Below are 27,701 nucleotides of genomic sequence, written 5' to 3' on the forward strand. Positions count from 1 at the left end.
CCGCCAGTGATCAGAAGATGAGCCAGTCAACTGACAGAGTGGTAGATGTAGCACCAAAAATGAGTCCGATCTGAGCCGGTTTAGGATCCGAGTACTTTCATGGGCTGTTACCCTATTCTTGAGTTCACCGGAGACGCTTGACGTCTTAAAAGCTCGTTAATGCGAACCCTACGAAAATTGAAACTTATCAAGGTATGTCAAGATGATGGATCGTGAAGTCACTTGTTTACAATATGGCGCTATGCCAGAAAGATCACATATCAAATTCTTGGCAAATCCAGCGGATTATTTGTTTATCCCAGGCTTCATCCGCTTCTCACTTCTTTCCATGTCCAGATTTCCATCTCGAAACTCAAAACTATGCGACCTGATCCTTCAAGCTACGCGCACCATGCCTTGGTTGTCCACTATGATCATCAGTAGGCGTCTTTTGACTCGCAAAGGCCAAGAACACAGCCTTCCACTCATCTTGGTCGCGAATGATGATCGCACCGTCAGTCTTGACTCCGTTTTGATCTCCGAAAGACCCGACAGACCCCTGATTCATGTGTACTTTGTGTATTCCCTTTCCATCGCGATATCGGAATCCAAAAATGTACACTTGTGCTTGATTGCGGATAGCAGAGTGCACAATCGGCTCCAGCTCATCGAGTAAGTCATTGTCCTGGCCAGGTACATCGTGGGGTAGCATAGTGCCATGCTCGATATCGACAAGGCCCAGAGTACGTTCATAGTCCAGGAACAGGCTGCTGTTGGCGGCGTGAAAGCCCGGTTCCAAAGCTTCAAGCTTCCGAATTGTTTCTTGATGTTCAAAAGGATCTTTGAGAACGTACACGAGTTCAGAGGGTGACCCTTTCGACTTGACGTTGATGGCCACATTGTACTTGTTTGCTGCTTTCCTTGGCTTGTCCGGGTCTCTGAAATAGAGGAGCATATGAGGATCCTCTGGATCATCTTCATGGCGTTCTCGTTCATAGCCAAATGGCTTAAGAACGTAAACGCCGTAGACTTCTTGACCGCTGGAATGAGACATCACTGATGCAAAAAGTCTGGTTTGAGAGTAAGTGAGAGACAGCTATGGTCTGTGGACTCTCAGCCTTATATGTCGCCCTGTCCCTCCTCCAGAAACACCGTTGTAACACGGCTGGCTGAGACGCCTTGACAGGTTCAGCTTGCCAAGTTTACCTCGCAACCTTGACCTCGCATTTTTAAATTATTGGGATTTGCTACTGGCTATCTCGTGTTCTATGTTGCACAAGGCATCAAGCTGAGCCGCGATACGAAGCACGCCTAGACTTGGGTACATACATAGTTCTGTTCTCCCAATGTCGCGACCTGACAATGTGCACATTCCGTACTGAAGCCGCGATAACTGTAAGATTCCAGGATTGAGGACCTTAGTCTGGAACGTGATCAGGTAATGGGCAGTTTTCATCCTGGCTTAGGTTGCTTTTGCTCATTGCTCGTTGCTGCTGTCAAAGGAAAGCTGAAGGCTTGTCCGCAGTGCCAAGATTTTGTAAATGTTTTGGATCTCCGATGCCAGTGAGGGCCGCCTAACAGCATCATCTTCTATTACCTATCCTGTTGTACTCTGCTAGGTATGTTTTAATTGCTAGGTGCAAACTTGTTGTGTTCACCGACGAAGAAGAAGAGAGATATTCCAAGCGCCTGAGCAGGAACGCGCCGGATCACGTATGACGCTCCTTCCTTCACATCGCTTGCTTCTCACTCAGGCGTGAACACTCAGTCCAAAACCACAGACGCAATTCACCATCAAGTGAACCTACAATGATATGTACCATTCATGTTGAATGGAGATTTTACTTAACTCCTACATTTATACTCTACTTCAATCCCATGCTGGTCATAGACCATTGTTAAAGCACTATTTCCTGGAGAGCCGAGAACCACATCCGTGGTAACGTGCTATCCAACGGAGAAAAAAACAATGGCGATCACAGAGGGCCAAAAAAGACTACTACCTTTTGGGTTTCCAAAATTAAAGTACAAGTTCAAGACAGCCACAGAAACAGACCGGTACATTTTCTATGATGTCAAATTCTACCCCTATGCGTCGCCTCCTAACGATGAGCCTATCTTCGCAATGGTCAGCCAGAAAAAGGTGTACATCGGTCAACTCTCCGCGTCAGGTAATAGCTTGGTCACCTTCCATCACGAGTTGATCGATGAGCAAGAGGAAAATGATCCAAATTCTTTGGGACTGAATTCCTGCACCTGGTGCTATATTGATCAACATGAACCCCTCCTTGCCGTTGCAGGTGGCTCAGGGCAGCTCAAGCTGATCAATGCCGCCGAAGGGACATTTTTTACGGCTTTGACTGGGCATGGATATGGTACAATCAACGACATGGCTACGCACCCATTCTATCCCTGGATTGTCGCGACCGCTTCGATGGATAAGAGCCTTCGAATCTGGGATATTCGACGGCATGCCAATCCACACGATTCTCCAACCATTGTGATATGCGGTCAAGCTACAGGCCACTGTGAAGGTGTTCTGACAGTATCGTGGCACCCTTGCGGGCGATATATCATAACCGGAGGCCACGACCAACGAGTTTGCGTGTGGACTATTCCAGATCTTGACGACAAATCCAAATTCTGGCAAGAGATCTCCTCGACGCAGAGAAAGAGGAGTTCTCAGGAGGTCAGAACCATTTATTATCCCCATTTTGTCAGCTCAGCAGTGCACTCCAATTTTGTGGATTGTATCAGATTCTTTGGAGATCTAGTAATGTCCAAGGCTGCGAACGAAAGTAAGATTGTCATTTGGAAAATCACCGGCTTTGATTCTCGGAGACCACCGCCCAATTCTGACACGGCTCCGAAGACAGAGGAACACCTGGACACCAGGAACGGATTCATTCGTAAGGCGACAAGGGAAAGTGATGGGGGTGTTGTGACCATCGATGTAGCCGAGGAGTATCAAGGAGAACCACTCTACGAACGACTTCTAGAACTCGAAACTCCCAGGAGCGAGCAATTCTATCTCCGCTTCGGCCTCTTGATGCCTGCGACTCACTATCCAAACTTACACCCAATGGTGGCGTTTGGGAATACATTGTCAGAGCTTAGGTTTTGGGACCTGGAGAGACTATCCCTGGGCCATGCTAGGGAAGAGAACAAGTCCATTGCAGCAGCAAGAAAAAGAAACCACAAAGGAATCGCGCGCCCGATCAAGCCGGCGGATCGGGTTGGTCGACTCAGCACCACACCTCAGTTGAGGGAGTCACCGTTGTCCTCAGCATCATATAACAGCTCATCAGCATGGCCACGCCAGAACTCAACCGAGGCGACCAGCGAAATCTCGGATGAAGTGGGAGCACCACAAGGAAATGGTCGAGATCGTGAAAAATATCCCATCCATGAACCACACAAACCTATCAAAGCACATTCGAAGATCTCACTTATTGAACTTCAATTTAAGAATATGGCGTTCACCACCAGGGGAGCGGACTGGAGCCCTTGTGGGAGGTGGTGTGTGATCGTGGGCGAGAGTGCTGGACACGAGGGCGGTGTGGGCTGCTTTGCGGTATTCCATCGGTCGTTGTGAGTCGGGAGAAATGTTCTGAGGCAGGCTGTATTACTGTCAGCATTCTAGATCAACTTCGGAGGATTTGGATCAACTGGAAGATTAGGTTTTCTGGGGAAGAGTGATCACTGATGACCTGCAGGCTGCAGGGCCGCACGGGTGCTGGACATGGATGAAGGGTGATGGAATGGTGATGTGATGCCTTGCATGAAACACACCTGGGACCACCCTGTGCCTGCCTGTGGTTCGCAGTGGTTGCTGGGACCCGGGGATTTATTCAGAGGTGGTTCGTACCCCTTGCACTTCGGCCCGAGGGCCGCTGCCACTGCCAAAGCCACTTCCTGCGTTGTTATTTTTGGGGCGAGGGCGCTCCTTCGGGCGTAAACAAGGGCTGATCTATCTCGCTTCGCTTTGTATCCCACTTCAAGAACGGGTGCACACGACACTCTTGTTGGCATTGACTCCACCTCCTCTTCCACGTCGACGACGCTTTCTTCGTTGTCGGCTATGCCTCCTGCACAACTTGACTATACTTCCTACCACTTGCGCGATTCGATAGAATGAATGAGAGTGCTACTGAAGTCTCTGCGCAGCCAGCGCAACAACAAAAATTCCTGCGCTACAGATCTGTTCGCAAAACCATCATAGAGGAGCAGAGCAATGATCCCGAGCCTGTTCCCTCTCTTCCAGAGCCTGCGCCTGTGACACAATCATCTCTCACACGTCTTCCTTCGAGGTACCACCGTAAAGCTAAACCCAACACACAGCACCCACCTGTACCCATTCCACAGACCATCCCTTCCCAAAACAATGTTTTGAGGACCAGAAATGCTGCACAGCCAGCTACCGAGCCCACTCCTCCTCTGCCCAAGCATAGTGAGAGTCGAATAAACCATACTGGCCGGGTAAAAAGACCTTCGACCAGAGAAACTCGAAGTAAAGGTAGTGGTGGAACTCCAAGTTCTACCAAGGAACAACCTAGTCCTGAACAGCTCAGGAGATCTTACGAAGTCGCCCGTGAAGAAGCGCGCCTGATATTGGAAGGCGAGTATGATCGACTCAAGGCGTTACGAGAACAAGAAGCAAAACGACGCCATGATCAACGACTACGGAAGGAGAAGGAGGATGAGAGACGACGTCTCACGCAGGCAGCTCCTACGAACACCTCTCAGGCCTCAAGCAAGGCGAATCAAGGCGATTCTCGTCTTCAAGATGTTAATGCAGCCAGATTACATTCCAGAATTGGCGAAGAGGACATTACTGTGGCACAAGAGTTCACTCCCACGACATCCATTGGAGCAACGATTTCCAAATCACGACGACTCATAATTGGGGGTCCTCCCCCTTCTCGAACAGAGAAAAAGCACAGGCGAATCTCATCCGCTATAGAGCCTCGCCAGAGCAGTCATGCCCTTTTTCAGCAGGACGTCATCCAAACTAAACCAGATGAGAAACGTAACAGCGCGCCAACAGCAAACGCACCAAAATTTGATGCTCCTGTGTCGGCTGTCAATTCAGGTGAAAGACGAGTCAGCGTCAAATGTAAGGCAGCATCCATCACGCTCCCCGTAACCCCTTCCACTACCGCGAAGGACATTCTGAACTCGGCCGCTCTGGTTATGTCAGAATCAATTGATGCTCAGACGGCGGTACTTGTCGAATGTTTTTCGCAACTTGGGCTGGAAAGACCATTGCGGAGATATGAGAGATTACGAGATGTCATGAACTCGTGGGACACTGACACCCAACACCACCTTCTCATTATGGAGGCCGGTGAGGTGGCTGCTCGAGATCTACACGTCAGTGACGCGCCTGCCAAGCAACCCATGGGACTGGCCGTGCAAATATACATTTCACAGAAGCCTGGCAAGTGGGATAAGCGATGGCTGAAACTATGGGACAACGGGCAGATCAGCGTGTCAAAGCAGGAAAGTGGCATTGACTGCACTAATATCTGCCATCTGTCGGACTTTGACTTGTTCATGCCCACAGCCAAGCAGATCAAGAAGCTCAGACCACCCAAAAAGCTCTGTTTTGCGCTCAAGAGTCAACAAAAGGCGGCCATGTTCTTGGATGGCGCGAATTTCGTTCACTTCTTTTGTACGAAGGACAAAGAAATCGCTGATCGATGGTACCAGGGTGTCCATTCATGGCGAAGCTGGTACTTAGTCAATATGCTGGGTGAAGGTCAGACGCTTCCAGTTGAGGCCTTGATGGGACAACTTATGGACCCGCGTCCAAGTACCGGAAATTCCGCCGAGACAACACCATATGTGCTTGGATCTTTCAAGCCGTTATTGGACTTTGGATCTCTGAGACCCAGTACCGAAGGTCTCAGACCGGGCGAGTCTGACCCTCTCATTCGTCCCTCCCAAGACGACCAGTATCGACCATTGATCGACCAAATCCAGGACAAGGCAAGTTTCGATCTCCAACGAGGAGCATCAGTCCGCAGGACAACAAAACCCCTAAACCGTTCATATTCGCGTCGAGCCGGCCTCGAGTCAACGCAATCAAGAGAATCTGTCGACGACGAGGATAGTCCATTCACCGGCAAGGGTCTTCTTGCACGCAACGCGACCAGAAAGTCGCAAGGCGGCAATCGTTCCGGCCGCGGCGTGTCGGGCGTGGAAGGTCGGCCACTGGTCGATCTCCAACCAACGAGTGAGTTCACCGATGGGAGTCTTCTTCGCAAGATCGAAGCCTGGACGGCGCAGGAGGGAAATTCGGGCCCGAAAATCGATAGGCAGAAGAGAGTGGAGGTTAATGCGCCGGTGGGAGAGGGGTTTTAAGGATGGATGGATGGATGGATGGATGGATGTTAATGATGATGATGATCATGAGAAAGAGGAAGTGAAAAGGGGAATGGGTTGATGATTGATGCACTATGTCATTGCTATTGTACAACACGACGCTCTTGGATTATGCGTACTGTGCTGATTCGTTATGAAGTAATTGAATTGAACGTCCTTGTTACGTCCTTGTTTATGGCCAGTAGGGATACGCTTAGCGATGCACAGTCACAAGCGATCTCACTGGACCCCTTTAACGGCGTGTGAGAACGGCATTATTGCTCTTGCGAGAATAAAGAGGCAAAGATGTCGAAATTTGGCTCCGGACCTCTTCGTCTCGAACTCTTAGCACCTGCGTATTTTGGTTTCCGCTTTTCTCCTTTATCAATCTCCAAATGAAAGCCATCGCCCGCTGTTGTGATCTGTTAGAGTGGAGGGATAGAAGAGATTGTTTGAAACACCCGGGTTCACTGGCAGTGTTCTTCTCGGTATGATAGCCAGCCATAAGGGCTGCAGAGAGCTGGTTGTTGCTGAGACCACTTACTCCTGGTCCATGCTTCACCAACAGTCGTACAAGTGGAGCGTTCGCAGTGGATATTGCATATAGCAGTCGGATACTGGAGGTGCAGTCGAAGGGTAGGTCATCGATCTCACTAACCACGTCCAGCCAAATCTCCTTCAGTTTGTTGATGAAAGGAACGATTCTTGATTTTCGACAACGCTGCGACCAGTAATAGGAACGGGTGCATTGGTGATAATGGCGTACACTTCCTTCTTAGCCTTCAAGGACTCAAGGACTGCTGGACGGAGCTGGTTCTTACTCAGCGGCCTCGCATTCCATCTGCTCTGCAGCAGCTCTTGCACAAGCTCAATATTGAAGTCACATACTGCGACAGTCAGTGGGGTGCGGTACTTATTGTCAAGTGCATTTATATCTGCTTTCCACTCGAGCAGTACACGCACCAATGTGTTGTGCTGGTCCCTAACTGCCAAGTGCAAAAGTGTTGTTACACCGCTGCGTCGATTCACATCTGCACCGTGCTCTAGCAATATCTTCGCAATTTGAATGCGGTTGCGGAGGACAGCAAGTGACAGAGGGGTCCTGCCTCCGCTGTCGATCGAGTTTGGATTAGCGGATCGCGCCAAGAGTAGCTTCACGATCTCTAGACTGTCGTGTTGCACAGCTCTGTGTAGCCGTGTCTGATTGTCGCAGCCCATTAGACTCATGCTGGACCCTTCATCCAGCAATAATCGCACCATATCAATGTTGCCTCTGTCCACAGCATGCTGTAGTGGATATCCGTAGTCACTGCCCCTGTCGAGATCAGCGTTATAGCTGATACGTATGTTTGTGAAGATCTGCGATAGATAGGAATTTCACACATATATCTCCCATAGCCCTCTCCGTGTTTCAGAGTCTCGGAGAGTACTTCCAACCACGAGCGTCAGCTGGCTCGTGGGTAGAGCGAACAAGGAATTCTTTTGCAGTCTGATGAATAAGATAGATACGCGAGTCGTCCAAGAACAGGCACAAACCGCACCATTGTCTGATATTGTCCCTGAGATGGTCCTCCTGAATAATCAGGTCTTTCACGGATGTGATCTCAGCGACTGTCGCCAGCCGTAACGCTATAGCCATTTCACCTATCGTCAGAGGCCGGCGGGCGCTGACGACAATCCCCAGTATGAGTTTCACTTTCACTTGCTGTGCGACGTCTACCTTGTCCAGAACTTCTTGGTATGCGGCTTCGACCGAGGCTAGAAGGAACACGATTGGCTCCTTCTCCGGAAGGTAGCTATTACTAAAGCTCATGGCAATACTCTGGAGCGCGAGATCGACATAGAGGTAGGTACGGCTCTCCATCGTCAGCAGCTTCTCCACCAGATCTGAGGAGCTCTTTTCGCTCAACTTGTACTTGTTTGCTAACTTGAGAGCCCGGTGTTGAATAACTAGGTCAATTTCCTCTCGAATGTTGTTGTTCTCGTCCTCACCACGAAGATGAATTGTTGGAAGAGATGAAGTGATATTGTCAAACTTGTCTCGAATATCCTTGCAAGGCCTGCTGGTGACCAGAAATTTCAAACGCCCTTTCTTCGGTTCCGAGAAATCAGCGGTGAGATAGAACTTGGACAGTAGATCAATGAGATAGAGCCTGTCCTCTTCGCGGCATTCATCAAGCGCGTCCAAAACGCAAGTGATCTCGCCTTCTTCCTGGCCAGAAGCAACTGCCATCAGTATATGCCATAACTGGTCGACATAAGAAGTGATTACTTTCCCGTTCTTCTCCCACGTGTTTTTCGCATGGCGGACCAGTGTTGGCTCGCAACTAAATAATTGATGAAGGATGGCACATAATGCAGTGTGGAGAGAGTTGCGGTCATCGATGTCCTTGAAGGAAAAGTAGCACACAATGTGGGACTCTGCGCTTTTGAGCTCATGATCGATCAGTGACTTGGCCAGCACAGATTTCCCACATTCAGGATCTGCCGAGATCCAAAGTACATCATCACGGTAACTTTGAGACCATCGACGATGTTGGGGATGTTCTACCACCCACCTGCAGGTTCCGGGATACCTTTCGGGAATGGTATTTTTGAATCTTTCGTAGGGACTAGTTCTTAAGGCTTGGCAGATCTCTCGGGCGGTTTCTTCGTATCGTCGCTGTTCCTCCTCACGTTGAGCTATTTCGTGTCGTCGCTGTTCCTCCTCACGTTGAACTACCCTAGTGATCTCAGAATATTCTCTCAATACCTCAAGTTGCTTGGTCATGATGTCTGGTATTCCTCGTGGTCAGCGCATTACCAGGTATTCATGCTTGGATTCTGGGGAGGCTGGTACTGAATACCTAGGTAGTTACTCTGCGAACTTGCTTGACCTCCCACAAGTCGGAAAATTACTTAGTACTTACCTAGTTGTTGAATGGCCTTCTCATGGACGGTCTCCTCGGCCAGTATGTACCGAAGTAACTCCTTGGCGTAAGCCGATGCTGTGGGTGCTGCGTATCTATGTCAGGTATCGTTCTTCTTCGAGTCTGCATAGTCACAAACACCACGTATTACAAGACACAGTCGTTCATCAAACCGGCAGCCTCCATTTCGACGCATTTCGCTCCCAAAAGTTCACGCAGAGTATCCCTCATAGCAGCATTCTTCACAACGAGGTCTCCTGATGCTATGATTCCATAGTGAATCCGTGGGTCGTTATTATCGCGCACAGGGCGATTGACTAGCGTCTGGCAACATCCTCCACACGACTTCTCATCCAAACAATGAGTGCAGTACAATAGATTCTTCTGCGGACCAGGATATTTGTAGCCGTTTTCTGCCATTTTTGGATGACGTTCGAGCATTTCAGCGAGATACAAAGGTATCCGACGGACCTCCCCCTCATGATCAGATTGGAGGGAGGAAACGGCGTTGCGTAACACCGGTGGTGGAGCATTGAGAAAGCCTTTGCGTATAAATGTACTGTCACTGTCACCTGTGCCCATGATCTTGCCTTTGGCGTAGTGAATTACACCACCACTGATATCCGTAGGCATACTGACGACTATGTCTCCCAGGCGGATGTCGGTGCCATTCTTCAGGTCCGGGATGCCTCCACCAATGCCAGCCAGCAGCCCAAAGCGCATGGCAGGAAATGACCTCGTCATGTCTCTGGCCACAGTGGCTGCAGCGGCGAGGCCATCAGACCCAGCAGGCAGACAAGCAATGGCGATGTTGTGATTTTGAATCCTTCCTAGCACATAACTGTTGTGATCTTTTTGGCCTTGTCCTCCAAGTGGTTCATATTTCTTGTCCAGCATGGCTGTGGCGGCAGCCATCTCCACGGGAAGTGCACATATCCATCCTATGTGAAAGTCCTCGACCAAGGGTCTCGCCATGCCCCAATCTGCGATTCGTGGTCAAAGACTGCGTCAGTGCTGAGAGGGCGGACGTGATCAGGCTGTGAAAACACGAAGCAATTGTCGTCTGAGCCGAGCACTCCCAACCTGACCAGAGTCAATAGGTAAAGAACCTAGAGTGGAAGTTTCATGGTTAATTGGTCAACAATATGATCTGAGCCGTCCCATCGTCCATAATATAAGTAGTGGAAAGAAGGGCGTGCGCACAAAACCTCAAGAAACAAGATGAGATGTTGATGGCCCAAGAATGGACTATGTTTCGTTCTCCCGCGCATGGCTGCGCCATTACCAGGCTGGACGAGTTGGTCCATAGATACTTACCTACAAGGCAGGTAGCTTCACTACTAGGTAGTCAGGTATCTCCATCGGAGGCATCGCACTCCAGGGTGCGTCAAGCTTGAATCGAAAGCCAGCGCAGGGAGGGCGGCAACACCTGGATTGTGAGAGGTCTTTAAGCATCCAACACGCACGGATACCTACTCCGGATCTACCTATTGTAGGTAAGCACGAGGGGCAGTACCGAGTATTTAAGGGTCCCTAACTGGGTGTCCAGACGAAGAGCACCCAGGGCTCTTATAAGTCCAGGGCCTCCAGCAAGCCCGAGGCCTGGAACTACCTAAACTAACTAGAGCTCGGCCTGGACCCCTCGGGCCCATCTCTTGGTCGCTCAGGCACCCATGTGGAAGACGTTGGGACCGATTAACCGAATCCTCTGTCGGAACCAACTTTTCCTGACGTGGGGCTTCGATCTGCTCAAACAGCTGGGGTTCAGTCTGGATCGGCTCCCTGGGGAATATGATCGCACTCTTAAAACTGCCTTTTAAAGGAGAACGATTGTGACGTCCAAAGTGGCCCACATTAAGGATTCACATACTCGGTAATGGGCTTGCCATGTAATCAACAACGCAGATGTTGATAATCAAGGTACCTAACTGACCTGACTACCCTCTCCCACCTGGGTTAATGCGATCTACGAGATCCAGTCAGGCCACGCGATGGGCCTACCGAACCAGCCTGCAAAACCGAGACCTTACTTTCCCCACGCGGATGCCATCTCCTCGGTTTTTGTTCCTCCCGCCGAGTTTCACGAGAAATCTTCAAACATCGGGCCTGTATTCGATAGCGAACATTTCGACATCCCCATAGCCGACTACGATGCATTGCGACATGCTGCCATCTACGGCACTGAGACATCAGACAAGATCCCTGCTCGACTGGATGATTTTGATGCGCCTTACCTCCGTCCTACACTCGCGAAGAATGAGCGACTACGGCTGACCATACTCTGGTATTATGCGAGACACGTTCTTCAAGATGGGGCGTTGTTACAAAAGCTACAAAATGTTGTGGAGATGGTGAAGCAGTTCATAGGCTGGGATACTGCCGTTGTTGGGCTGGTGGACGAGGCTGTCTACAACCGATTGGCCACTGCGAATATGCCAGTCAACATCATCCCTCGGCGAGAGGCCATGTGCGCTCACACCATCAATCAAGAAGGAGGAACAGTCTTCATGGTTCCAAGCTTGCTAGATGATTGGAGATTTGAGAACGCTCCTCATGCCACCCACGCCGGCATGAGAAGTTACGCTGGCACGCCGTTACGGTTACAAGTCGAGGACGGGGAATATGTGGCACTCGGATCGCTGTGTGTGACTTCAAGTACCCAGCAGAAGCCTCTCACTCCGGACCAGAAGGCTTCTTTAGTCCGCTTTGGAGATATTATGGTCGCCGAAATCGTCAGCAGTAACAAACAGGCTAGGTTGAAGGCTCGACAAGACATGTCGAACGCTGTAATGGCTCTTCAAAGCTTAGCCAACAGTGACAGCCCAGAAGCTGTGACAATTGAAGTTGTCAAGCGTGTTTATCCTAATGCTTCGGTTTCGATACAGAGCTGCTACGACAACCTGGTCCAAGTAGAAGGCCGCCCGGCCTTCCACATCGATGAAATCAAAGATATGCTGTGGGAAGACACTAACTTCATCGAGTCTGCCATTCAACACCAGAACTTTCGGCATCTCAGCTCAACACAAACTTTGCGCGCAGTCGTTGCGCGATGTGGGAGATCATCACAGATGCTCGTCGTCGCCTCGAGCGACTTCCATCATGTGTTCGACGATTATGACATCTGGTTCGTCGAGCGATGTGCACTTGCACTGGCCGAGATCATACGCGAAAGGGATCTTCATGCAGCTCTAGCCATCAAAGAGACATTCCTGAGAGGTATTACCCATCAACTTCGGACTCCCATTCACGGAGTTCTCGCTTCGGCAGATCTGTTGGCTGAGGAACTTGGGCGAAACTCATTGGCCAGACGCTCGTCACTTGCAGAAGCTTCGAATCCTGGATTATCGTATATTGCGGCAATTAGAAGTTCAGGACGAGAACTAATGACAACCGTCAACAATGTTCTGAAATTGAACAATTGGACAGACAGCTCTACGAAGGGACTCAAGACCTCGATCTATGACCTCTCCGAGCTCCAATCGGACATGCTGGACGACGTATTCCAAATGCTACCAGAGGAACAGTTGGAAGCGATAGCCTTGATGTACGAAAACAAGCTGACCGCTGAAGGGACTGCTATTGATACGAACATGGTCCTTCTCAAGGAATGCGTCCAGTCGCTAGTGCTCAATGCTATACAGGCCTGTCCAGCTGGGGCTATCACGGTGACAATTTCAGCCATAGACTCCTCAAATGAGGGTGTGATAATTGATGTCGTCGATACTGGAAAAGGTATCTGCCTTGAAGATCAACAACGAATATTCGATGCTTATGAGAAGGTTGATCAACATACACCAGGCGTTGGACTTGGGCTCACTCTAGCTCGCAAGATTGCCCAAAGCCTGAAAGGTTCTCTGACCCTGGAAAGATCGTCAATTGGCCAGGGATCCCATTTTCGACTGCAATTCAATACACCGCTATTGGCTTGCGCGTCAGCCACCCAGCAAAATGATACGATGGTCCAGACCACGCTTCCGAAAACTTTCTGCGTGGTGCCAGATTCGAATGTACCTCACATGGCAGAACGTCTGGCAGTGCATCTGGAAGGAAAAGACCTGATGAAAGCGGACCAAGCTGCAGGGTCGTTACTGATCACAGATCTTTCCTCTGTCACAGTCAACGTCACTCCCACATTAGAAGAAGCTGCTGTAATCATTTGCATCCTTCCATCCGCAGACTTCGGAAAGTTGTCCCAGATCAGCCCAACTCTCAGGAAGAAGATTGTACCAGTCACTGGACCTTTCTATGAAACCCACTTGAACAATATCATGACGGAAGTCACTTCTGTCTATGAATTCCTTTCACAGACATCGATACCGGAAAGGCAGTTCACAACTCTACCCCTTCGTACTGGGTATAGCTCAAAGGAACCCGTTGTTCATGTTTGTGCCGAAGATACAACTACAATCATCCCACAAATTCCTGCTTCTGGTGAGAACGGCCCAAGTGCATCGCAAGTTGGGCTACATGTCAAACAGCCCGTTAGCTGTGCTTTACTCGTTGATGACAACGATATAAACCTGCGCATTCTCCGTATGTACTGCGAGAAACGACACATACCCTACTTGCTCGCGAGGGATGGTAATGAAGCCATCACACAGTACACCGCGGCCATCTCCGCGCATCGCTCGGTCGACTTAGTGTTTATGGACCTTCAAATGCCCAACTGTGACGGTCTTACAGCCTGCAAGAAGATTAGACACATTGAGAAGGAGCGCAACATTGCCAATCAGAGCATAATGTTCATTGTTACAGGGCAAGACTCTATCAAAGATCGAGACAGTTCCTTTGCGGCCGGAGTTGATAACTTTTTGGTGAAGCCGGTAGGTCTCAAGCTCTTGGACAGGGAGCTAGCAAAATACTTCATTGCGGCTGGTGCTGCTTGAGGGCAGGGACCCCAGTAACGCATTTGAGACGCTTTCCACATAAATCAACATCATGTCATCATCTGTTCCGAGGTTCCCCAGCTTCCAATGTACGGGAGCCGGATACAGCTGCGATCTTTTGCACGTTACCGGTATTATCTCTCCTACGTGATACCGTGCATAACACCGTACTCCCAAGTTTTGGGTCTATCATAGTTTACATCGAGGTGTCCACTGGATCCACGGGTGCGAATCTCCCATTCTGATCAAAGGTTCTAGACGCGCTGTGTTCACCATGCCAGGATGAGCTTGATCGATGTCGGTGGCGCCTGCCAATTTTATGAAGCATTGCTGGAGACGACATAGCAGATGTCTTGTGCTGCGCAACCTCCTGAAACTGCTAGTTCACCTTCCGGATGTGCAAGCCTAGCTATTGTGGCTGGAGATACAAAGAATGGCGCACTGCTGTGATAGCCCAGTATCGACCGTCTTATCGACAATTCCTTCACGTTCCGCAATACCCATGGCCGGAGCATACACTGTCGATCGCTGTCGAAGTTTGCTTCAAGTTGGTAACTGATGAGGTCCGTCGCTACAGACGATCAGAGGGCACACGCTTATTTGGTATAAACCGTTCTTGCAACATCCTCAAAATTGTGCACTGAGATAACGCTTTCGAGAGGTGGTAGTCCATCCTCAGCTATCTGAGGCACAGGGATCGGTGCGGGTTCTTCAACAATCGAGGCATTCACAGGGTCTAGCACTCCCATGAGGTGTTCCTTTTCAAGCGTCTCCTCAACAATGCCAGGCGCGTGGATTTCGTCGCATGCTGAGGTGGCATCTCATTATTACTGTCGACACTATCAGCCACTACAAGATGTGGTACCCCCAAGCGTCGATTTACTTGCTGCACCACCTGGATGCTCGACCAGAAATGATGAGACATCGTAAACCTTTGAGTGTAGAACAATCCAACAATCTTCACTCGATTATGTTTCCTCAATTCTTCTTGTGAGACGATCTCCTCTGTAGAATCTCTTCGATGCTCTGTTGCTGGCAATAGTCCTCGACCTTGTTCTGGCGTATTTGCTCGTCTTTGTCGTCTGCTAGTCGACATGCGAAAAAGAGACTAGTGTCTATCATAATTCTTGCCAACTCGCCGCGAAAACCACATTCACCATGAAGGTATACTACTCAACTCTAGTTAGCGTGGCTGTCGCGAATATCCAAGCACCGGACCACGTCGGCGCTACCGGCGCAAGCAAGATGTGGCAACTCCCTCGGAGTTTCCGCAACCAACTTGGGTGGACACGGCGATATGGCCGACAGGACGCCAGTGAAATCCGACTCTGGGGAAAGGCAGCGGTCATCGGCGAAAGGGATCCGGCAATGCGGGGTCGAAGCCGTGTGCCTGCCGATGTACCACAACTCTCAAAGAGAGACGATGTTGCTAGCATGGAGACATTAGCATCCCATTGTTGAGGGTACCGCCAAAATGGAGCCAAAAGTAGTACCTTACCAGAAGACGATAGATAGCTTGCCGTCGCCAAAGGCAAGTACAGGGCTATCCAAGGAGATCACTTCTCAGCAGTCAAAGGGACGGCTCCCGATACTTGTCGTTCTCGACGACGATCCGACAGGCACACAGACATGCCACGACATCAACGTGCTGACAGTTTGGGACCGCGATGTCCTTGTCGAGGAGTTTCAATCGACGAACAGCGGGTTTTTCATTTTGACCAATTCTCGAGCTCTGCATCCTGAAGATGCGAGGACCCTGATCGAGAACATATGTCGAGCAGTCAAGGAAGCAGCATCCATTGCTGGCAAGGATTTTGAACTTGTTCTGAGAGGCGACTCGACGCTTCGTGGTCACTTTCCTTTGGAACCTGAAGTCGCAGAGACCGTGGTCGGGAGAGTTGACGGTTGGATCTTGGCGCCTTTCTTTCGTCAGGGTGGTCGTCTTACGATCAATGATATTCATTACATTGCTGATCCAGAGGGCAATCTCGTCCCTGCTGCACAAACACCCTTTGCCCAAGATGCGACTTTCGGCTACAAAAGCTCTAATTTGAGAGATTATGTCGTTGAGAAGTCGAAAGGGGCTATTCCCGCTGGGCAAGTCCAGTCCATCTCGATCGAGGATGTTCGGACCGGCGGTCCAGAGGCTGTCGCTGAAAAACTGCTCGGGTTTAGTGGCAAATGTGTCGTCGTTGTCAATGCTGTAACGGACAGTGATATGGAGATTTTCGTCCAAGGGCTCTTGAAGGCAAGAGAAGCCGGCAAGCGCTACATTTACAGGACAGGCGCCGCATTCGTGTCGACCAGACTGGGAATCGAGCAAATACCTCCTCTTACAGCATCAGACCTGAAGATGGATCTTTCTGCTTCGAGTCCCGGCGGTCTCATTATCGCGGGCTCATATGTGCCAAAGACAACCGCTCAACTAGATTCTTTGGTAAGTGGTCGCAGCACTAAGCTCGAAGTCATCGTCCTCGAAGTCGACGAGCTCCTCAAGGGACAGACTGAAGCAGAGCAAATCGTGCTCGATGCAGCCGATCGAGCCGGGCAATTGATTGTCGATGGTAAAGATGTCTTGATCATGACCAGCAGGAAGATCATCACTGGTGCAGACGAGAGATCGAGTCTGAATATCGGCACGGTGGTGGCGAATGCTTTGGTCCTATTCCTGCGAAAGCTGAATCCCCGCCCTCGTTATATCATTGCAAAGGTATACTATCTTGCGATTTATCCATCGTCTTTGTTTCGTCTTCTTATTCTGACTTGGCAAATAGGGAGGAATCACGTCTTCAGACGCCGCAACAAAAGGTCTACGGATGAAAATCGCAAAGATTGTGGGACAGGCTGCCTCGGGCGTGCCTTTATGGAGATGCGGCGAACCCACATCGAAGTTTTCTGGCATTCGTAAGGCTCTCTCCCATTCAGATCATGCTCCAGGGATGCAGAGCTAACAGCAGTGCTTAGCCTACGTAGTCTTTCCTGGCAATGTTGGAGAGAAAGAGACGCTCCGAGACCTAGTCGCCAGCTGGGCCAAAGTCGACGAAACTCAGTGACATTTCCGCGATGCAATGTCAAAGGTAAGTGGGATATTCCCGCTTGAGCATGACAAGAATCTCTAATCGATGATAGATGATACCATTTGGCTCGGCAATAGCGCTCTCAAGACCTCAAAGATCATCCTAGGCTGCATGACATTCGGCCGTTCCAAATGGGAAGGCAGTCCATGGGTTCTCGGTGAAGATGAGGCCCTCCTCATCCTGAAGCGAGCGCATGACCTAGTCAGGCGTCAACACGTGGGACACTGCGAACACGTATTCAGACGGCGTTTCTAAGACTCTCGTCGGTATAGTGTCAATCCCTCGCTTATGAGGTCGACGGCAAGTTGTTCGTGGTATTTGTTAGAGATTTCGAGCAATAAATGGCCGGCAAATGCTATCATGATGTGGAAGTCTGTCATGGATAGCCCAGGCAAAAAGAATACCATGTATTTGGATTTTCCTCGTTGCCTTCATGGACAGCTGTAGAGAAGTTGGCATGTCTTTTGACTGTCCACCACCAAGTCAGCTGGAAGCGGTTCTGTAAGATGGGGCGTATGTGCTGCCTTTCGAAAACATATCGAGCTTTGATGGAGGATTGTTACCTATGTCGATACAATGGGATAACATCGTATAATAGCTGTTGATATCGTTAGAACACCCTGTAAGCAATCGTCAAGACATCCACAAAAAAGGGTGAGTGGGAAGCAGTTTCCCTTCCCCTTCCCTTGGCGATGACATCGTCAGGTATTGCGACACTGGCAGCAGGTGAACAAACCCCCACCAATCTACCTCAGATAGTGAGAGAAGTACCACAAACACCATATCCTCTTATCCACCAAGTCTGCAGTCAACCTGAAACTTGAAGCAACAATCAAGGTTGGTTGTGCGAAGCGGGATTCGTGTACTGGCCTGTCTGATTGCACATCCTAACACAACGCGAGACCAGGAGATTCCGCAGCACTTCTGTTGTGCAAACATCACCACAACCACTTCAAACATCCTACGCTCAGGAGCCAACCTGAAATTATCCTACTAACCCGTACGTCTCCAAGAGACGGGACAGAATTTGTACCGTCGTGTCACTTCCTCAACGATTGATTGATTGAGCGTCTACTTCTATCGCAGTCAACCCTCACCGTTAAAGATGGCGACACCTGCTGCCGCAGATTCCACCCTCTACCTCTACACCTCCCTCACAGCCGGTTCCTCACACATCATAACCGCGACTTCTCGTCTCGAAACTATATTGAAAGCCAATAAGATTCCTTTCCGAGCAGTGGATGTCGCCACTGACGAGAAGGCACGTATGCTATGGGGAAGAAGGTCAAAGGGTAGGAAGCTGCCCGGTTTGGTCAAGTTTGGTTCAATCGTTGGTGTATGTGCTCCTCCCACCCCCGGTACACTGAGGCTATATTGATTGCTACTAGGATATAGAACAAATTGAAGAATGGAACGAATACGGTGAACTCAAAGAGCAAATCGCTGGAGCCGATGAATTTGGTACACTGGGCGTCAGTACTCTGAGTCCGAACCCCGCTACTACTACTGCCACCGACACCGCAGCATCTACTCCTCAACGCTCCGGTCCATCTGGTCCACCATCTAGAGCTTCGTCTGAGACACGTCATATCTCCATTGCAGAGCCCACCAAAGACAAAGAGAAGGATGCAGCTCAAAAGTCCACAGACTCGCCCGGGAATCAGATCCTTCGGCAACTTGGTGCTGAAGCCGCAGCCAAGGCTGCGCAGAAGAAGACAGGAACCACCTCAGCAGCAAAGGTGCCGGTCAAAGCAACACCTTCAACATCCGACCAGACTCCTACTCCGGCAGCTACAAAACTCTCAGCAGACGCTGCGGTCGAGTCTGCAGATACTGCCACAGAAGCCACTGCAAGCAAGACTCCCGCACAACTTGCAACCGAGGGTGCAAAACGAACGAGCATAGACAAGATTGCAGAATCTGAGGACGTAGCCACCTCACCAGTATCGACATCTCCAACGCAAGCAGGTGATGCTGGAGAGGCAGCCTCCACCGAAGCTCAAGTATTGGAAGTCAGAAGAACAAGCAGCATTGCGAAGACCAAGTCAAAGCTGAGCGAGGCCACACCCGCTGCAGAGAGTGACACCGTGTTGAGTGATGAAACAGAGAGTAAGACAGCAGTTGAAGACTCTGAGATCAGTGCAACAGCAGAGCCAGTCACCAGGAAGCATCGCGGTAGTGATATTGGAGAAGCCAGTCCAGAAGAGATCAGAGCCTTGGAGAAGAAGCTCTCGATTCCCGAGGAAGATGAGGATGACGAGGAAGATGACGATGATGACGACAGCGAGGATGATGATGACGACGACGACGACGATGAAGATGAAGAGCCAGACTTGAAAAAGGGCAAATCCACTACAACAGGCGGTGTTGGTTCGACAGACAAGGCTGAGAAAGAAGCGACCAAAGGACAAGATCCCCAGAAGGAAGATCCAAAAGACGACAACAAGGCGGGCGTCAGTGTCGGTGATTAGACTGTTGGTATTTGATATTCCCAGGGCAAAGATCTCTACGCAGTGGCCAGTGGCGAAGGCGTTTAGAGGGAATTGTTGGCCAAGCTATGTGTTTGTGGTTCACAGCTAGTATTTACCCATGAATTGTCACTGAGTCTCATCTACCTGTTGGACGTCCATTTGTTGCTTGATTGTATGCACCCCATAGCCAATTTGATAGCTAGGTAGGCGTCTAAGCAGGAGATCAATCAATACCCCCCTTCGACGATTTTTGCGTGTGAGAAATCCCGTGGACTTTGCTGTATGTCCACTCCACTTCCGTGTGTTCTATTTGACTAGGTAATCTCCGCTGCTAAGGAGAGCCTCTCGCACATCTCTTGTGCAATGCTGGCTTCGACCCTGGAGTGTGCTTCGCAAAGCATCGAATGGGTGTACTAACTAGTCCAGGGAGTATCAAGCAAAGCACCGAGAATTTTAACTACTTGGATTCATCACGGTTGAGCGAGCGTATCCATTCAGAATATGACATGACAAGACATCACATGGCACTTTCTCCGAGTGAGGCCAGACGGCACAGGTGAGATACATATTCAGAGGTTGGTTTGTACGCAAGTCCTGCTTTTTGTTCCAGATAAACACGCACGATGATCATGTCCCGAAATCACCCTGAAATCCGTGCGTGCTACATAGAGACCGAAGCCTTGTCCCATCCAGGGAGGGATGGTTTTTCCCAGCCTGAGTTTCATCTACCAAAAAACCAAAAAAGAGGGAGCGGGCCTACAACCGAGCCTGCACGGCACCCTCGCCCTTCCAGCCGGCGTCGGCGGCAATCAACTCTGCGGCGCGCTCGCCGACGCCCAAGACGGTCAGCATGGGATTGATGGTGGGCATGGCGGGGAAGACACCGGCGTCGGCGATGCGCAAGCCCCTGATGCCGCGGACCTTGAGCTTCTCGTCGACGACGGCGAACTCGTCGGTGCGCACGTCGCCCATCTTGGTCGTGCCGGCCGGGTGGTACACGGTGTGCGCGACGCGGCGGGCGTACTCGGACAGCTCCTCGTCCGACTGCAGCTTGTTGCCCGGCGCGACTTCGCGCTTGATCCAGTCTTTGAAGGGCGCTTCGTTGGCGATCTTGCGTGCCGCGCGCAGCCCGAACACGAACGTCGCCGCGTCGTAGCCTTCTGGGTCTGTGAAGTAGCGGAAGTCGAGGGCTGGTTTGACGCTCGGGTCTGCCGAGGTCAGGTACAGCCGGCCCCGGGACCGTGGGCGTGGGATGTTGGGCGTCATGCAGAAGGCGTCGATCGGCGTGTCGTAGCCGAGGCGTGTCGTGTTCAGGCAGAATGGGATCTGGTAGCAGTGCATCATCACGTCGGCAATGTCGCCGTCTGGAAGGCTCTGCGGGTTGAAGATCGGGGATGGGTTGGAGGCGGCGGCGTCCGGTGCCTGGCGCCGGAGGAAGATGCCTGCATCGGAATCCATGGTTGTCTGGTTCGGTGGGACGGGTTTGTTGAGTTCCCAGATGATGATGGTTTCCGGGTGGTCGAGGAGGTTCTCGCCCACGCCGGGGATGTTCTTCACTACGGGGATGGAGAGCGAGGTCAGTTGCTCCTTCGGGCCCAGGCCGGAGAGAAGCATCAGGCGGGGCGTGTCGACGGCGCCGGCGCAGAGAATGGTTTCGGTTTTGGCTGTCAGTGTGAGTTTCTCGCCGGATTGGAGGGTCACATCGATGCCGCTGACCGAGTCGTTCTTGTCGATGTTGATCTTGGAGACCCAGGCGTTGGTCAAGACTTTGAGGTTGTCGCGCTTTTCTTCCTCGCGGAGGATTGGGTGGATGTATGCGACCGAGGCGCTTGAGCGTCGTCCATCGTCTGGATTGTAGCTGACCGAGAAGAATCCCACGCAAGGCTTCAGGCTTCCCGTGGTAGTGATCTGCTTGTTGAAGTCGTGGACCACAGGGATGTCCATGGCCGTGCTGCATGAATTGACCCAGTCCTTGCACAACTGGTTGCGGTGGCGGGCGTGGACCGGTTGCACCGTGTTACGGAGCTTGTTCAACACCCGTGTGAAGGTTGGGAAGGTCCAGCCTTTGGCTCCTAGTGATTCCCAGATCTTGCAGTCATACTCGAATGGGCGGAACGATATCAGTGTGTTGTGGCTCGAGCATCCTCCCAATACCTTGGCTCGTGAATGGCGGATGTGGGAGTTTCCTAGTATACTGACGTTAGAGGTTGTTGTTTATGCAGCTGTTTGAGGAGAATGAATCTATAGTCATACCGTTTGGTTGTTCAGTGGTGCCATAATCATAATCCAACTCTCCTCCCAGCAAATTGAGCCATTGCCTGAGGTCCAAAACGCGATCATCCATAAAGTCGCTGGGGCCGGCCTCGATCAGGAGGATCTTCTTGTGAGGGAGGTATTCTGCGAGGCGGGATGCGATGACACAGCCCTTCACGATAGGATAACGGTTAGCTTTGACTTTGATGTTTACTTCCGCAAAGGTCCAACAAGCTCTACGCAGAGATGTCACACAGAGTCAATACTTACAGCTGTGCCGCCTCCAACTATGAGATAGTCATAGCTGTTGGTCTCCGAAGAGGACAATTGCGTGGTCGTCATGATGATTCCCAACCAAGTCGACACTCTTGATACAATCGAACTGTTAGATAGACTCAGATTGGAGAGTCGAAGCGATCAGAATCAATCAACCTCGGGAGAGATACAGAATTTAATTGTCCAAAAAAGCACACGACTTTTCTGCGGTGCCTCTGATCGAGTTAAATCTCGACGATGAGAAGAGGACTTCGTAGCTAGATCCACCTTTGGAAAACGACTCTAACCGTCAGTCCACCAGAAAGCTGAAAACTAGTTACTCAACATCCACCGAGACCCAAACCAACGGTGCAAGGGTCCAAGGAAGGCAAACGCGTACGAGTAAGAGGGATTGCATGGCACACGAGTGCATGAGGGGGTCGGGCGTGTCACATTGAAAAGCTTAAGCTCGCGAGATCTGACCGATTGCTGATAGCTGATTGACTGAGATAGAGACTTGCATGCAATTGTTTGTTTATTGGATGCATGGATTCCAGGATGATCAAGAGAGGGAGCTCCAACCTGTAATGACGGCATGGATGGAGACCTTCCCCGGTCAAAAGCTGGCATCTTCCCAGAGAGGGTCCCGAGGGGCCCTCGGACGGACCATTCGGAACAAGGCGGTGAAAATTTCTTGAAGGATTAAGAAAGCAAGGTCCATGCCCTATACGAGAGGAAAGCCATCGTGACTCAGGTCGAGGACGAGGGGAAACCAATTGCGAGACATGGCACTGATTGTTCTCAGGTAACGATTACTGGAAATGGAGCTGTTTACCTTGAGAATTGTTCGACAAGTTGTAGGTTATCCCTGCGGGGTCCGCCTAAGCCGAGAAAAGGCTTCCAGACCACGAGGTCAGAGTCTCAGAGATCGTCGAATCCAAGGACTTTGAATTCGTATCAAGGGACAAGTCCGAGTGGATACCTAGGTTGATAGAGATGCCAGTGGAGAGGAAGGATTCGACCTTGAGTTGATGGACCGAGCATGCGTCATCCCAGACGATAGTATCTTACTCGTAGGTACTAGGAGGGGCGTCGTTACGGGGATTCAATCGCTCCCTCAGAGATGCCATGCAGCGTCGGCATCTATCTTGCCACGGCTGTACGAGTAGGTTCAAGATAGACGGTGAAAAGCCTTGATGTAATTCGAGATATATTTTGAAAGCAAAGTTTCATGGTGGACTGCAACCCAAGCAAAGACTTCCAGTTTGCCTCTCAAGCTTGGGTGGCCAGCTGGCCAGGTACTTCGTATCTAACTGACCGCCACCACTTCTCCCACTAGCACAACTCAAACGCCGGTCCACTAAACGTACCTAGGCAATCTTCAAACGGCTTCCTGTTGATTGCTGGAGAATCTTGACCAGCTTGAAATCAACTATCACATCCAACTTTCAGACAACGACTGGCAACTAACCCGGACTACCGACGATAGACATAATCCCTTCTCGGAAGACATTTCTGCCGGAGTTGGGAGCCGATATCAATTACTTCGAGGCTGGCATGATATTCGACCATTGAAGAGCCCAAAATCCAAACCTCAAACCCATTTTCAACATGACCGTCGCATCTCAGACCAGTGTCCCCGACCGGCATACATTTTACGCTGGAAAATCACAACCTTCATCAACCTCATCAGGATCCTTCCAATCCGTCGATCCATCAACCGCAAAACCCGTATGCACCATTCACACATCATCTCCATCATCCATCGATGCTGCCATCTCAGCAGCTCGAGCCGCATTCCCCACGTGGTCCAGCACACCGCCCATCGAACGGTCAAGGATCCTACTAAAAGCCGTCTCTCTTCTACGAGCTCGAAATGACGAACTCGCCAAAATCGAGACTCTCGACACCGGCAAGGCGTTTTCCGAAACATCGACTGTCGACATCGTCACAGGAGCCGACGTGCTTGAGTACTTTGCAAACTTGATCGCATCCGGTGGCCTGAATGGTGAATCTTTCCGCCTGAGAGACTCTGCATGGGTCTACACGTCGAAAGAGCCACTCGGCGTGTGTGCGGGAATCGGGGCGTGGAATTATCCGATTCAAATCGCCCTGTGGAAGTCGGCCCCTTGCCTGGCCGCGGGAAACACCATGGTCTACAAGCCATCGGAAGTCACTCCACTGCACGCGCAATTCCTGGCCCAGATCTACAAAGAAGCCGGCGTGCCCGACGGAACCTTCAACGTCGTCTACGGCGCCGGTGACGTCGGCGGTTATCTCACCAAGCACCCGGGCATCGCCAAGGTCAGCTTCACCGGCCAGGTCGCCACAGGCAGAAAGGTGGCGGGCTCTGCGGCCGGCGAGATGAAATACGTGACGATGGAACTCGGCGGCAAGAGTCCCGTCATCGTCCTCCCGGACGCCGACGTCGACCAAGCCGCCGACGGAGCCCTGCTGGCCAATTTCTTCAGCTCCGGCCAGGTCTGCACGAACGGCACGCGCGTCTTCGTCCCGGAGAAACTCAAGGCCGCATTTGAGAAGAAAGTCCTCGAGAAGATGGCGTTCGTCAAGGCCGGCGACCTGGCCGACCCGACCACCAACTTCGGCCCGCTGGTGAGCAAGGTCCACCACGAGAAGGTCCTGGGCTACATCCGCCGCGGCATCGAGAACGACAGGGCCACGCTCCTCTGCGGCGGGCCCGAGAAGCCGGAGAACCTCCCCACCCACCTCCAGAACGGGTTCTGGGTCAAACCCACCGTCTTCACCGACTGCACCGACGACATGGAGATCGTCAAGGAGGAGATCTTCGGCCCCGTCATGTCCGTCCTGACCTACCGCTCCATCGAGGAAGTCGTGCAGCGCGCCAACAATACTGACCTCGGCCTCGCCGCGGGTGTGTTCGGTACCGACATCAACGAGTGCCATCGTGTCATCAAGCAGCTCGAGGCCGGCATCACTTGGATCAACACCTGGGGTGAAAGCCCGGCAGAGATGGCCGTCGGTGGCTGGAAGCAGAGCGGGGTGGGTGTCGAGAACGGTCGCCGCGGCCTCGAGGCTTGGTTGCGCAATAAAAGTACTTTGGTTGAGATGGGTGGCGCTGTTCCAACCGTTTTTGCGAAATTGTAAAAACCTCTTTTACTGTGGTGTAGTATATTTTTATGTAGCATTTGCGAAAAAATTGGATACGGTGATTTCTTTGGAAGTGAAAGATCACTCCTGTTGTAACTGTTCATGCATCAAGTAGGCTTTTAATCTCCTTAAAGCATAAAGGGGGGAAATCTCGCTCCCAACTATATATCACGTACAGAATGGCCTCCCTGGGGCAAAACGCGTTTCAGCAACATCCCGCAAAGTCATAGTGATCAATCAATCTTGTAACATAATTCAGCCGTCCCACCTTGAAAGCAGAAAATTCAAATCAATCATGCCGCAAATGTTGAGACTCGTGAACCCATCCGATCGAAGATGAAATCGTCCATCTTCTTCTCATTCATCCCGATCGCTGAATCGATCAATCGCGAAGACATACTGTCGGGCGTCAACTCGCCGTCATCTTGGTCAATCACCGTGTCCTTCTTGTCCGTGTCGATCTTGAGCTGCCGGAGCGCCCCACGCCAGTTGTCCACTTTCGTCTGTGCTTTCTGTTGAGGTGTCGCTCTGGCCGTTTGTTGTTCGTCGGATACTTGTTCGATACTCTTGAAGTACTATTATAGCGAGGTCAGCATCGTGGAAAGGAAACTCAAATTTCAGTCTAGTCCACTTACTTTGACTGTTTTCACGAGCATTTCATCGGTTGCGGCGTCGTCGCAGACAATGATGGCAGACTCATGTAATTGAAGTGCACTGGCGGTCCACATTTGACTGACACCGCCCTCGATCGTTTTCTGTAGCGCCGTCGCTTTGTTGGAGCCCAGCACTATTACCAGCACTTCCCTTGCGTCCATGACTGTTTGAACTCCGACTGTTAAGGCCTGCTTAGGCACTTGACTCAGATCACCTCCGAAGAATCGTGAATTGGCTCGTATTGTGTCTTCTGCCAAGGTCTTGACCCTGGTGCGCGACTTTAGGGATGATCCAGGCTCATTGAAGGCAATATGGCCATCTGGACCTATTCCTCCGAGAAATAGATCTATTCCGCCTGCTCGGGCGATTTTCTCTTCATAAGCAGCGCACTCTTCTGCGAGATTGGGCGCATTGCCGTTAAGTATGTTGACGTTGTTTGGATTGATATCAACGTGGGCAAAGAAGTGTTTATACATGAAACTGTGGTAGGATTCGGGGTGGTCCTCTGCTAAGCCGACATACTCGTCCATATTGAATGTTACGACATTGGCAAATGAGATCTCTCCAAATCGATGTGCTTGAACAAGGTATTGGTATATCAGCTCCGGACTGCTACCTGTGGGAAGCCCAAGAACAAAAGGTCTCTCTGGTGTAGGCGCAAAGGCTTTGATGCGGTTGATAATGTACTTTGCCGCATACTGGGAAGCCCCATCTGTGTTGTCTCGGATGATAACCTTCATCTTTGTGTGATCTTGAAGGTGACTCGGGTATTGTGATCTTGGTATCAATTGGGTAGGATAATTCTCAACTCGAGAGTATATTCAAAAGGGAAAGAAGATGATCAACGAAAAAAGCAGGACAAACCTTTGTCTGACGTAGGTCAATCTTCCAACCAGGCAATCATGAGAGGATTACATAGGGAAAGCAATGCGGAGTAAGAGGCACTCAACGGCAGCCTGAGCGACGGCAAACCACACTACCTGCGGATGAATGTCCCCAGAGCAAAGTGTCGATGAAGAGCGATTTTGCAACGGTACATGGTTGTGTGTCATCCAACGGTTCGACCACTCACCGAGTAGCCGACCAGTAACATTGATGGAGACCAGAGCATGATAGTCTTATCGGCGGAAGGCTCAGGAAGATGAAGTCAGCAATGTAGGGTAGGGGATGATTCATACTGGTTCTCCTGATGAAGGTAGTAGTGGAATAAATGCTGAGTGGTAGAAAAACAAGCCGAAAGGTTCGAACTGTGGCCGGAAAATCTGCGGGCCGAGAGTATCTAGTCACGTGTTGCAGCTCCACGACGGATGTTGCACTTTCACGCTCCAGTGTAACGGTTGCGGTTGCACCTGCCTTCTGCTCCTCAGATGCTCGGGAACCCCTCGGGGGCGTTAGTCTTCATTAGCTTCCGAACGCCCAGTGTTTGTCCAACCCCCACTGGTTGGTGCGCTGGCACTAACGAAGCCAACTCGCTAGGGGCTGTTAGCCAAACTGATCACTACCAAAAGTTACCCTCTGCTTTGGTGGCCGCCAAACAGGGTGTGATTTTCACCTTCTTTCCCAACCTCCAGCCTTCCCAGCATTACATCTTCAAAAGAGTTGTTCAATGCGACCTGACCCGACACTACAACAAATGCAACATCACCTCGTTTCCACCATCGCGCTTCCACGTTCCTGGTTTGCTTCGTCTATTGCACATCTCTAACGCCATGCACATTACCC

At 50.9% G+C, this 27,701-nt stretch overlaps 12 protein-coding genes across 12 annotated transcripts; 6 read left to right on the forward strand and 6 right to left on the reverse strand.

Moving 5' to 3' along the window:
* Positions 1 to 358: 358 nt before the first annotated feature.
* Positions 359 to 1,033, reverse strand: LTR84_005176 (uncharacterized protein; the record flags this gene model as incomplete). The annotated part of the gene is made up of 1 exon (XM_064848748.1): positions 359 to 1,033. The coding sequence occupies one exon, from the start codon at positions 1,031 to 1,033 to the stop codon at positions 359 to 361; it is 675 nt and encodes a 224-aa protein (XP_064711372.1).
* Positions 1,034 to 1,948: 915 nt separating this feature from the next.
* LTR84_005177 (uncharacterized protein) lies at positions 1,949 to 3,574 on the forward strand (the record flags this gene model as incomplete). Its single annotated transcript, XM_064848749.1, has 1 exon — positions 1,949 to 3,574. One exon carries the CDS (start codon positions 1,949 to 1,951, stop codon positions 3,572 to 3,574), a length of 1,626 nt encoding a protein of 541 aa, XP_064711373.1.
* A 539-nt stretch (positions 3,575 to 4,113) lies between these two features.
* Positions 4,114 to 6,345, forward strand: LTR84_005178 (uncharacterized protein; the record flags this gene model as incomplete). Its single annotated transcript, XM_064848750.1, has 1 exon — positions 4,114 to 6,345. The coding sequence occupies one exon, from the start codon at positions 4,114 to 4,116 to the stop codon at positions 6,343 to 6,345; it is 2,232 nt and encodes a 743-aa protein (XP_064711374.1).
* A 540-nt stretch (positions 6,346 to 6,885) lies between these two features.
* On the reverse strand, positions 6,886 to 7,572 carry LTR84_005179 (uncharacterized protein; the record flags this gene model as incomplete). The annotated part of the gene is made up of 2 exons (XM_064848751.1): positions 6,886 to 6,901; positions 7,046 to 7,572. 2 exons carry the CDS (start codon positions 7,570 to 7,572, stop codon positions 6,886 to 6,888), a joined length of 543 nt encoding a protein of 180 aa, XP_064711375.1.
* Positions 7,573 to 7,756: 184 nt separating this feature from the next.
* LTR84_005180 (uncharacterized protein) lies at positions 7,757 to 9,115 on the reverse strand (the record flags this gene model as incomplete). Its single annotated transcript, XM_064848752.1, has 1 exon — positions 7,757 to 9,115. One exon carries the CDS (start codon positions 9,113 to 9,115, stop codon positions 7,757 to 7,759), a length of 1,359 nt encoding a protein of 452 aa, XP_064711376.1.
* A 286-nt stretch (positions 9,116 to 9,401) lies between these two features.
* LTR84_005181 (uncharacterized protein) lies at positions 9,402 to 10,169 on the reverse strand (the record flags this gene model as incomplete). Its single annotated transcript, XM_064848753.1, has 1 exon — positions 9,402 to 10,169. One exon carries the CDS (start codon positions 10,167 to 10,169, stop codon positions 9,402 to 9,404), a length of 768 nt encoding a protein of 255 aa, XP_064711377.1.
* A 1,076-nt stretch (positions 10,170 to 11,245) lies between these two features.
* On the forward strand, positions 11,246 to 14,140 carry LTR84_005182 (uncharacterized protein; the record flags this gene model as incomplete). The annotated part of the gene is made up of 1 exon (XM_064848754.1): positions 11,246 to 14,140. One exon carries the CDS (start codon positions 11,246 to 11,248, stop codon positions 14,138 to 14,140), a length of 2,895 nt encoding a protein of 964 aa, XP_064711378.1.
* A 1,158-nt stretch (positions 14,141 to 15,298) lies between these two features.
* LTR84_005183 (uncharacterized protein) lies at positions 15,299 to 17,193 on the forward strand (the record flags this gene model as incomplete). The annotated part of the gene is made up of 4 exons (XM_064848755.1): positions 15,299 to 15,538; positions 15,588 to 16,850; positions 16,915 to 17,044; positions 17,105 to 17,193. The coding sequence occupies 4 exons, from the start codon at positions 15,299 to 15,301 to the stop codon at positions 17,191 to 17,193; spliced, it is 1,722 nt and encodes a 573-aa protein (XP_064711379.1).
* Positions 17,194 to 18,322: 1,129 nt separating this feature from the next.
* On the forward strand, positions 18,323 to 19,688 carry LTR84_005184 (uncharacterized protein; the record flags this gene model as incomplete). The annotated part of the gene is made up of 2 exons (XM_064848756.1): positions 18,323 to 18,553; positions 18,606 to 19,688. The coding sequence occupies 2 exons, from the start codon at positions 18,323 to 18,325 to the stop codon at positions 19,686 to 19,688; spliced, it is 1,314 nt and encodes a 437-aa protein (XP_064711380.1).
* A 756-nt stretch (positions 19,689 to 20,444) lies between these two features.
* Positions 20,445 to 22,283, reverse strand: LTR84_005185 (uncharacterized protein; the record flags this gene model as incomplete). The annotated part of the gene is made up of 3 exons (XM_064848757.1): positions 20,445 to 21,874; positions 21,942 to 22,113; positions 22,212 to 22,283. The coding sequence occupies 3 exons, from the start codon at positions 22,281 to 22,283 to the stop codon at positions 20,445 to 20,447; spliced, it is 1,674 nt and encodes a 557-aa protein (XP_064711381.1).
* A 1,524-nt stretch (positions 22,284 to 23,807) lies between these two features.
* LTR84_005186 (uncharacterized protein) lies at positions 23,808 to 25,322 on the forward strand (the record flags this gene model as incomplete). The annotated part of the gene is made up of 1 exon (XM_064848758.1): positions 23,808 to 25,322. The coding sequence occupies one exon, from the start codon at positions 23,808 to 23,810 to the stop codon at positions 25,320 to 25,322; it is 1,515 nt and encodes a 504-aa protein (XP_064711382.1).
* A 296-nt stretch (positions 25,323 to 25,618) lies between these two features.
* On the reverse strand, positions 25,619 to 26,719 carry LTR84_005187 (uncharacterized protein; the record flags this gene model as incomplete). Its single annotated transcript, XM_064848759.1, has 2 exons — positions 25,619 to 25,900; positions 25,961 to 26,719. The coding sequence occupies 2 exons, from the start codon at positions 26,717 to 26,719 to the stop codon at positions 25,619 to 25,621; spliced, it is 1,041 nt and encodes a 346-aa protein (XP_064711383.1).
* Between the last annotated feature and the right edge of the window lie 982 nt (positions 26,720 to 27,701).

Source organism: Exophiala bonariae (assembly GCF_035927105.1).
Source record: "Exophiala bonariae strain CCFEE 5792 chromosome Unknown scaffold_2, whole genome shotgun sequence".
In the NCBI taxonomy this organism is placed as follows: Eukaryota; Fungi; Ascomycota; class Eurotiomycetes; order Chaetothyriales; family Herpotrichiellaceae; genus Exophiala; species Exophiala bonariae.